The sequence below is a fragment of the Gavialis gangeticus genome, unplaced genomic scaffold, assembly GCF_001723915.1.
Source record: "Gavialis gangeticus isolate Ggan-Ray unplaced genomic scaffold, GavGan_comp1, whole genome shotgun sequence".
NCBI classification, from domain to species: domain Eukaryota; kingdom Metazoa; phylum Chordata; order Crocodylia; family Gavialidae; genus Gavialis; species Gavialis gangeticus.
The window spans coordinates 3,969,563-3,980,279 of NW_017729001.1; the positions used below are offsets into that span (position 1 = coordinate 3,969,563).

Here is a 10,717-nt window from a genome sequence, read left to right on the forward strand (position 1 = left end):
GGCTAGTCCTGATCTAGTGACCCTTACTCCTGACCCACTGCCCCCACCCCAAGCCCCCCAGTGTGCGAGGGAGCGGGGTATGGAGGGGAAGCCCAAAGCAGCCCCTTGCAGGCAGGGAGTTTACCAACCTGCAAGGGAAAACCCATGATTTCTCATGTTTTTCTCCTTTAAAGGAGAAGCTATTTTTAAAGTTTGTTCACAACCCTTTCATATATTCTTGCTGCAACCCACTGTTGTGTCGTGACCCATGGGTTGAGAAACCTAGAAAGCTGTTCTCTGCTATGCAGAGTCCATGGGGAGCTGTCCAGATGGGCAGCTCTCCCAAATGAAGGAGAAATCTATAGCCAGTGCAAACTGAGATTCCCATCTTAAATGATAGTTGGAGATCTTTTAAGAAAAATCCAGCCTCGCCTACAAGTCAAGCTTGCAGGAGAAAGGTGGCCGCCTGGCTTTCTGAGTCACCCCCATGCACTGAGGGAACTTCATTTGCTTAAGGTTGCTCCCTGGGGCCTGACATCTCCTTTCTGCCCAGTACAGTCAGACAGGTGTGCAGCTGATCAGAGCCTTTCTTTTTTTTATATGGTCTTTAAACCTTTCCCTGTTGTATTTGGAACCCAGGCACAACAGACATTTTCCCCCTACCTCAATGAACCAGTGCTTCTTTCTCTGCTCCCAGCACAGTGCCAGCAAAAATTGGCTTTGCTTTCTGATACAGTCTTGTTAACATGAGGCTGCGGTATCAATGCAGAAAAGGGATCATTCCAATAAAGTGAGACTGTTGTGGCTCTAATTCATCTTCTCTTCGTGGCTACAGCTGCTTTGTACATCAGATGTACTGAAGCTTGGAAGACTCTAAGTTGCAGGAGGTTAACAAGACGGCAGTAGGCAGAGGTACTGGAGCACAGGGTCTGAGGTATACAGTGAGCCCTGGCCTGAGTGTGTCAAGATTCACCTGAGCATCTCACAGGTATCTGGGGTCCTGGCCCTGGCAGTCCAGCATGGAGATGGGCTACCAGTCTAGCCAAAGGGGCATCATGGTGCTAGGAAGTTTATGGTCCCTGCCAAGGTTTGGTCCAGGGAGAGGGAGTGGCAATTCCAGGGACCTGGAACCTCTTGCCATCGCATGAGGCCTTGGCCCAGCCACAGGGCTGCCAGGGAACCTGCAACAGAGATGGCAAATTGATGATGACGATGCCCAGAAGAAGCTTTGAAGGGCTCTGCTTCCTGCCCCACTGAGCAGGCAGGCCTGGTTAGGGCCTTCAAATGCTACAGAAACAACAGTTATTCCAAGGGGTCTCATGGGTCATGCCCCACCCCAACTATTGATAGGGGTCAGCTACATTTCAAACGTGGGCCTTGACTTGAAGTCAAGTCCTTTGCCACTGAACTGGACCCCCAATGTTAAAAGCAGAAAGAATCCCTGTGACTGCAGCATATGTGCCTGACCATTGATGGGATTCTGGCTGTAGAGCCAGGTTTATAACCACAGATGATAGTCCACAGAGAATGATCACCTGTGGTATAACAGGGTTAACACACTGGGTAGTGTGTGTTCTAGGTATCCTGCTGTAGGGGGGACAGGAGTGTTACAACCCCGGCTATGGAATCTGGGTGCTTTAGCTCAAGGTGGCTGTGTCTACATGAGACACTTCACTGCGCAGTAAATTTGGTGGCAGCAGCAGTCCCTCAGAGTCAAGGATGATGTCCATCATGCCTGATGGGTCCTCAGGTTACTAAGGAGCCCAGTTGTGGATACACACATTCTTTGGCCATGGGGGCATGTTGCACAGGGGAATGAGATCCACAGCCCCAGGTTGGTCTCCTCCTTCTGCTGCCGCCGTTCCGCCTTAGAATCGAGTCATTGGGCCTCAAAATGGTGCGTGCCTTGGTAGACCAGGTGGTGCCACACCGAACAGTCAGCAGCTTGCTCCTCCCGACCATTGGTGTCGATGCCTCCGTGCTTGAGGGTGACCTTGAATGCGTCTTTGTACCATTTCTTTTGGCCACCCTTTGAGTGTTGGCCAGCAGAGAGCTGGGAAAAGAGAATCTGGCAAGGGAGGCAGTTCTTGGACATCCGGCCACAGTGGTCCGTCCATTGGAGTTGATTTCTCAAGAGCAAGGTTTTGATGCTGGTGGAAGCAGCTTAATGGAGGATGCTCACGCTGGTCTGGCGGTCCTCCCATTTGATCCCCAGGATTTGATGCAGTAAACTAATTACTACGCAGTAAAGCGTCACCATCTACACACGCACCATTTGCTGTCTACTGCACAGTTAGTACCTGTAAATACAGGTAGTAAACTAACTAACTGCACAGTTACAAATTTGCTCTCAGTCAGTCTCAACACTAGGGGACCACAGGGGACAGGGAACTCTACTTGTCCTAGCGCTGCTCAGCTTTTGGATCCCCATGGGAGCTGATCAGCACCAGGACTGGGGAGCTCTGCTTTCCCAGGCAGCCAGCTTCAGGCTGGCCGGTGATTTCCCACGTGGGGGGGGGGGAGGGAAGGGGACACAGTGCTGGCTGGGAGCTGTGTGGCTTTTGGGGCAGTTACCAGCCAGCTCCAGGCTGGATGGGGATTTCTCCCCACTGCCCTGGGAGCTGTCCCAGAAGCCCAGACAGCTCCTTGCCAGCCCCCAGGTGTGCAGTGAAGCTTCTCTGGGCATGGGGCTTGTCCTCGTGCAGAGCTCTCCTGGTCCTCTGTACATATCAGGGTAGTGACCCGCTCCCTGCCAACGCCCAGGCTAGCACCCCAGGGGAATCAGGGCCAGAGCAGGGTAGGAACAGCCCTGTACTGAGCTGGTCCTATTGGGAGCAGATTTCCTCCCAGCAGGGAGCATGTGTAGATGTGCTCCCAGGGAAGGCTTACTGCACAATATTTTACTCTGCAGTAAGCCTTTACAGCATTAATAGGACACGTAGATGCAGCTGGTAAGTGTATTATGCCCTGGAAGGCTCCAGGTTGGTCCTACAATGTTGGCCAAATTAGTGGTTGTCCCACTGGCTCAGTGTTGTGGTTGACTACAGTTCTTATAATGCAGGCTTTGTCTGCAGAAGGATATTGGGGGAAGCTCCCGCCCTTTCACTAGCAGGTGCAGTCCTTAACCCAGCTGAGGAAGGCTAAATGCCTCTGGGGCAGGATCTGGGGTGATTTGGAGGCTGCAAAGCCAGCAGCATCCTGAGACTTAGCCAGGCAGCACAGCAGGGCGGCTTTCATAGCACAACAGGGCAAGGTGTGTTCACTACAGCAAGTAGGGATGCAGCGGGGGAGCAATGGACATCAGGGTTGGCCTGGGATAGACCCAACACCAAACTCACCACAGAGGCAGCCATGGCAGGAAGACTGGCGGGTGGCTTAGGTCGTAGCAGGGGGCAAGGTCTGAGGGGTGGGCAGGGGGCCGCCCTTGCGGAGGTCAGCAAGGATGTCAGACAGGTCAGTCATGCAGAGTAGGACCTGATGGAAACAGGGCAAGGTCACCGCAAGAAGGAGCCCTGCCTGGACAGACCCCAGTGGGCTGCTTCTCAGGAGCCATCTTCCATGTTATGTCATGCCCCTAATTACTGTAGGGAATGATGTGTCCTCACTAGGGAAGGCATGAGTGTAGGGGAGCCCCGGCTACTCCCACCACAGAGTATGATCTCAGGAACAGGCCAGAAGTGCTAAGTATGGGGAGGAAGCCCCCAACAAGTGGAGCAAGAGTGCTGGGAAGTCCTGGCTAGTCCAAAACTGGCCTCTCCCAGCAAGAAGCGGGGTAAGGAATTTGGTGTGGCAGCCTCAGCCCCTCTCCTTGCTTCATCTGGGATGGTGGCGGCAGGCCACAGGCCATGCTGCAGCCTGCAGAGCGAGCATCTCTGCACAGTAACAGAACGCTGTGCACTGGGGAACCTCTCAGCATTTGAACTCGAGCCTGGTGGGCTGTAGGAAAAGGCCGACCGCGGCTCTGACCGTGTCAAGCTGAGCTTCTGTGTCCTCCAGGGGTATGTCCACCTGCAGCTTCATCTGCTTCGTTGCCATCTGGAAGAGGTTGAGCACAGCCATTTTGATCTGCCCCAGCTCAAGGGTCTTCTTGGCAGCCGTGGTCTGGATCTCAGTCCACTTGGACTCCTGCAGTGAGGCAGGCTCAGAGAGTTACCTATTCCTTGGCCCCAGGCCGTGCATGCTCCCTCCCAGCTTGCACCCTGCAAGCCTCCTGCCCTGGCGCACAGCCTGAGTCTCTGATCCCTGCTCCAGCACCCTGGATGCAACCTGTCAGCCCCTTCTACCTGTGGGCTGCTTGGTCAAGTCCCTGCTCATTAACTAAGCATCCTAACCCTGAGAGCCAGAGGCATTGACCCATTTCACACATGACAAAAGCAATGCATGAGGAGGTACAGCTGCCAGCTTGGGAGCTGCTGCATGCCAGTGGCAGAGCTGAGAGCAGAACCTGGAAACCCAGGCTCCTGCCCCATTGCCACACTGCTAGCCACAGCCCAGTGAGCACCATCACCCTGCTGCAGACTTGCCCCCTAGCCCCGCTGGCTGTTCCAGTACCAGGTGGAGCCTACACAGTATGGCCGTTCCACCTAGGCCCTGGTGCCATCTGGGATCCAGGGCAGCCCCTGGTGTCCTGTGCTAGGTGCTACTTTTCTCTCCCACCAGCCCTGAGTTCAAATCCTGGAGGATCCCCAGTGCTCAGCCTCATTCCAATCCCCACAAAGCTCTTTTGCTCTGTTCCTGGCAGGCGATAGAGCCCCCCACCCCCAAAATAATCGAATAGGGCTCAGCAGACCCTCCTGCTTCTCATCTGCCTTCCCAGGCCATGGTCTGCAGAGGGGGGACTTCCTAAAAGATGACCTAAGCCCTGTCCTTGTCCTTTGAGCTCCCAGGAGGGATGGATTTTTGGTAGCTCTGGGAGTTTTTGTGGCACCCTCTGAAGCTTTTTGCAGGGTAACACATGGGCTTACAACAGCACCAGCAAGAAGCAGCCCAGCCACTGTCCCTAGCAGTGCTTGCCTTGCTCATGCTACCCCCCACCCCCCAGCACCCTCCTACCAGAGGCTACTACACCAGCTGTACAGGCCACCCCCGCTGCTATGCTCCAGCCTGCTGGCTGCGCACATGGCACTGCTGCCCACATGGGTGAGGCTGGCGCCGGGCCCAGCTACCCACATGCCTCCGTAGAGACCCACACACTGCCTGTTTAAGGAACATGAGGGAGGGCAGGAGCTGGTGGGGACAGACCCCCTGCCCTGTGGCTGACAGTAAGCACCCGACTGGGGAGGGAGGCAGCAAAAGCGAAGAGGCACTGGTATGTCCCCTCCCTGGGGCACCATCACCCAAGGACACTTGTCTCTCCTTGGGTGGGCTCCTGGAGTAGGCAGTGCCACCAAGGAGGGGACATTGGGGCTGACAGCTAAGAGGAATCCCTGGTCAGGGGCAACAATACTGAGCAACCTGGGACAAATAGGTCAGGCCTCCCTAATACAGGGACTCCTGGGAAACCAACCCACAGCCCACGTTCAAAGGCCCCGCAGCAGAGTACGCACAATTTCCCAGCCCACTGACCATGGTCCCGGGGATACCACCATGGGCTCCAATGGTCGCAGCCTCCCCACCTACCCACTGGTGCACCTGGACCTGGGCCTGCTCCAGCTGGGTCTGCAGTTCAGCCAGCTGGTTGTTGCACTGCAGGACCTTGTTGTTGCTCTCCTCCAGGTACCGCTGGAGCCTGGCATGTTCCTCCTCCACTTGCTCTCGACTCCCCAGTTCCCGCTGCACCAGCACTGCCTGTGTGGCCACCAGTGTCCTAACCCGGTCAATCATTTCCTTGATCTCCTGGAACTGAACCAGGCAGGGCAGGGAGGACAGGGATGGTGCAGGAGGGGGGGACAGAGATAGGAGTTAATAGGAGGCAGAGGGTTACAGCCCTGCAGCCTGGGACCTGTCACATTCACAGGTGTCTTAAAAGCACAGGGTATGGGATTTTAATCTGCACTTATCCCACTGTCACCCACAGTAAGATCTCCAGCAGTGGGGGAGGGATGGGGACTTCCCACACCTCCTGATCCTTCTCTTTCTTGCAAAGGAACTGGATCCTGCTTGCCCCGCTGCCTCACCACCCAGCCCCTCCTCCTGTGCTTCATGCCAGGTCCTGTGCCACTGGTAAGCAGCACATGCAAGTCACAAGGAGGCACCACACCCCGGCCACGCCAAGGGAACAGGGGCAGAGCCTGCCACCTCCTGCCTTACTCTTCCAGGGCTGAGTCAGGGCTCCTGCCCCTGGACCAGCAGGCCAATAGTCAGGGCTGACAGTTGAGAGGAATCCCTGGCTAGGGGCCACAATACTGAACAGGCTGGGGCAAAAGGGTCAGGCCTCCCCAGCATGGGGACCCTGGGGAACCAACCCAGGGCCCAGATTCAAAGCCCCCCCCCAGTGGAGCACACATGAGGGAGAGGTGAGGGGCTGGGAAAGGCTCAGCTGGGGACGGTGCAGAGCAGGGGGCAGAGACCTGGGGCTCTTCCAGGCTTGTGGATCAGGGGCCTCGCAGTGGGCCTCACTGCACCCTGCAGGGAAGGGTCCAGCACACCTGCTCTGTTTTCTCTATCACCGTCTGCAGGTAGCTCCGGAAGATGTCATTAGCCTCCAGACGCCGCTGCAGCCTGTCCCTCTCCCTGAGCAGCCGGGCAATCTCCTGGCGCAGACGTATGGCCTCCACGTTGCTCTGTGCTGCCTGCAGCTGCTCCCTACTCGCCTTGCGCAGTGCCCGGTGCCGCTTGGCATCATTCTCCTGCCACCCGGCCCAGAGAGGAGAAGGGTCATGCCCAAGGGCCAGGGCCCCACCACACACAGCTGGCTCATGTTTACTGCCACCACGCAAGAAGGCTGTGGGCTAGTGGGGGGCCAGCTCTGATGAGGATAACAGCCATGACTAGTACCCAGCTGGGGAGCTGCTCCCTTAGATCCAGCTGGTGCTTGTCAGTCCCAGACCTACCCAGCTCAATCTGCATGTCTTCTACACAGTCAAAGCAAAACCAGACCCTCCAGCCTACAAATGCCAGGAGTGTGAAACCAGCCTGCAGCTCAGAGCAGGGTTCAAAGCAGGTCTTTGCTGCACATACCACACCTGAAGGAAGAGGTCATACACAGTATCTGAGAGACTGGGTCCCAATGGGATGGGATTGGTCAGCTCCTCAACTGGAGTTTCCTTTGGCCAGATGATTCCTTACCAGCCAAACCTGTCTTCAGTAGAGGAAAACTGCACCTCCCCACCGCCCTGTTATGCTACCCCACAGCCTGCTCCGTGCCCCCTTCATCTCCCCCGCAGCATGCTCACCTTCAGAAACTTATCAAATTTGAAGAAAGCCTCCTTGAGTTGCTCCTCCTTATGCACTAGCTCTTCTCGGCGCTGCTGCAAGCTCTCCATCTTCACCTGGAACTCCTTGGGGCAGAGCAATGCCATCAGGGAGGGAGAAGCCTGCGCTGGGCTCCCTGATTTGCAGCAACTAAAGGTCTGAGAGGAGACTCTGTACATGGAAACACAGCAATTCAAGGCTGCCTCCAATGCAATGTGGAAGCAGCAGCAGGCCCATTTTAGTGCTGAAGGATCCATTCAGCACACTGCAGAGCAAAGGTAACATACACTGCCAGAGTGTAGGCCTCTGTCTCCCTTTAGTGAAGGGTCCACTTAGGAGGTACAAACCTACTACTGCTTGTGATGGAGGAAGCTTTCTCTTTAGTGTAAGCAGCAAAAGATCATGCTTTAAGCATTGATCATACCCAGTTTCAGCCCTGCCGTCAACCCAGGCAGGATCAGCCAGACCAGCCTAGGGTTGCACTTAAATAGCTCCTCTGTGTCAAGCCCATACAGTTTAGTAAGTCCAGTCCCCTTTGTCTAATGCCCCTCTAACTCCATGCCTATGGTTATAGTGCTGTGTGTACCTCTGCCAGCGCACTCAGTCCCAGTCATCTTCAGTCACTCTTAGAGGTCACAGGTGAATTTATGATCTGGCAGTTGCACCCGGGGACTGCAGGCAGATCACTGAGAACATCTGGTTTGGTGGGAGGGGGGAAGATCAGTGCCCCAAAAAGTACAAATCGGAAAAAAATATTCCATTTTAGCTCAGTGCACATCCCGTTTCTTTCAGTTTCCCCTCAGCAAAATGAAACCCCAAGCAATTTCTTTTTGAATCATTTCACTTGGTATAATGTGTTTCATTTTGGGCTGTTCTCATTTTTAATTACATTTATCTGAGTTCCTACATGAAATGCCATTTTGAAACAAAGCCCACGTAGATGTTTGACTTTGGACATCTTCACTTTTCTGAATGCTTATCTCCATTTTCTCCAAAATTTGTTGAATTCAACCAGATTTTGTGAATAGTTTTGATCTTTTCCAAAACAGCACTGTTTTGAAAAAAAAACTTTTCTGGAAAAAATTGCCCAGTTCAAGCTCCAGGCACACTCATCCTCATCACCATTGCCTTAATTATGGTAGTGCCTAGGAACTCCAACCAGACTTACTGCAAGGGGACTGTACATAAATAGAACAAAGCTGCCATGCCATTTTTGGCTACGCCGAGGTATTTTGCCTTCAACAGAGTGAGTGACGAGAGCAGGATAGATGGTGAGGGGCTGGGTAATAAAACCCCCTGCAGTTGGGACATAGCATTTGATAAGACACAACACTGTGGGATGTCATCTGAGATGCTTATGGAAACCTCCATCTTGACAGTCAGGAGCCAGTAGTCCTCCCATCTCAGGGGTGCCTTCTCTGCGGCTGGTGCCTCTCACAAATCCACCTTCCACCTCTTACAATCATCTGAAAGCGTTCCCCACCTCATCTCTTTCTCAGCCCTCCTCTCCTGCAGCTTCTGAGAGCTTCTGGCATTAAATATAGCTCACTTACGTAATTCACCAAAATTAACATTTGTTTTACTCTTTGCTATTTAGTTCTCTACCTACAGTGCCACCTCCAAAACATTTTATGATATTATCTTTAGGCTCATATGTGGACTCACTCTACTGCCTGGGCACGCTGTATTAATGTTGTCAGGGCACAGTTCGTGAAATGTGCAGTGCAAGACTAAGCAGATCATCATGAGGGTTTTTACTCCAAAGGAATGCAAAAGGCTTGACAAACCAGAGATGCAAATCACTTCCTCTGCCAGCGAAGAAATGCAACCATCTGTAGGGTGGAGCTCAACAGCTACTTAACAGCCCGGAGCAATTTGTGACAGGAAGTGAGGCAAGAAGTGGAAACCAAAAAGGTAATCCTTGGTAGACAGAATGGAACTGTCCAGATTTCAAGCAGCCCAGGTTGGTTTTAATGAACCTCCACTGGTCCTAGCTTGGTGGCTCTGTGGATGCCTCAGCTTCAGGAGGTCTCCACATTGACCACATTGGGCTACCTGTCACCTGCCCTTGAGCCCTCAGCAAATCCCCTCCCCATCCTGCCACACAACGCACACACCAGCCTCAAGAATTTCCTCCAATCTCAAATTCCTCAGATGAGGTTCTGATGGCCCTGCACCATGGCCCACCAGGAAGGGAGGGCCCGGAGACCTCACCACTTTGATGTTCAGCTGAAAAGGAGACTTCTGCTGCTGCATTTACCTCTCTCTGGGCCAGCAGGGCCTGCTCCACCTCTTCCATTTCCCTCTTTTTCTCCAAAAGGCGAGCCGCAGAAGTCAAATAGTCATCCTCTCTTTCAGGCATTTTCCTGCAATGGAGGAACAGGAGAGAGGAGTTGCCAGCTTCAGCCCTGGGGGATCTCCATCTACTGCACTTCAATCTCCACTGCCACCCACAGAACCATGCCCAAGATGCCAGAATTGGTATGGGGCCTACTGAGATATGAGGGCACTAGGTCCATTCTCCTTGGACTTCCTTGATCTGGGCCAGGTCATGGCAGCTCCACAAACTAATGCTTCTTCTTGATGGCCTCCATCCTACACTGTAGAGTTAAAGCCTTCATTTAAAGGAACACATGGTCAGCTTGGCATCTAGTCATCTTTAGGGCTGGCACTCAGCGTGCACCCACTTGGCTATTCTACCAAAGGGAAGCCAAGACCAACAGAACTTCTAGGCATGGCCCAATCCCATGGAAAGAGAAAATCCAGTGTGTACATGGAGCCCAGCAAAACCACACGTGTGCATCCTCAGCACTTGCACAGTGTCTTGTGAAAGCATTCAGATGGGTAGAGACTGGAGAACAACTCCCTTGTTTCCAATTGTATTTCTGATCAATCCCAAAGGACAAGGAGTAGTTTCTGCACCAGCACCTACACTGCTGGCCCACCCAACAGTTGGTCTGGTTTTACAGTCCCATTGTCCAGTTTTTAAATTGGTTTTCCCTCTCCTCCATGTTTCCGTGTTAGGAGTATACACAATTAATATGGGGAAAGAGGTAGCTAGTTGTGTTAGTTTATAATGTAAGGTACCACCTTACCTTGCCTTCTTCCTGACTTCAGACTATCTCATTCAGAGAGGAATACATTTTTTTTAGACTACAGCCTACTTTGGCAGATGTTATGAATGGACATCATTCATATATAACACAATGAACAAAGGGAACAACAAAAAGTTAAAATTGTGGGGGAAACTCTTTCCTAAAACCTTTAAATTACAATAATTTTAAGTGTCACTGATATAAAAAGATGTCAAACTTTTCAGAAAGAAGTAGGATCACTAAAATAATCACATTTCCAGCAGTTTCAGTGGCCAAGAATATGAACAGAG

The 10,717-nt window shown here is 52.9% G+C and overlaps 1 protein-coding gene across 1 annotated transcript in view; it reads right to left on the reverse strand.

Annotated features, from left to right (window-relative positions):
* Positions 1 to 2,570: 2,570 nt before the first annotated feature.
* Positions 2,571 to 10,717, reverse strand: part of CFAP73 (cilia and flagella associated protein 73) — a 17,237-nt gene continuing 9,090 nt past the window's right edge. Inside the window, exons 2-7 of the mRNA XM_019506701.1 lie at positions 9,593 to 9,698; positions 7,314 to 7,418; positions 6,567 to 6,767; positions 5,599 to 5,820; positions 3,946 to 4,104; positions 2,571 to 3,453 (exon numbers count right to left, since the gene is read on the reverse strand). Coding sequence (XP_019362246.1) covers positions 3,355 to 3,453; positions 3,946 to 4,104; positions 5,599 to 5,820; positions 6,567 to 6,767; positions 7,314 to 7,418; positions 9,593 to 9,698 — 892 coding nt within the window. The 3' untranslated portion in view covers positions 2,571 to 3,354. The remainder of the gene's footprint in view (positions 3,454 to 3,945; positions 4,105 to 5,598; positions 5,821 to 6,566; positions 6,768 to 7,313; positions 7,419 to 9,592; positions 9,699 to 10,717) is intronic.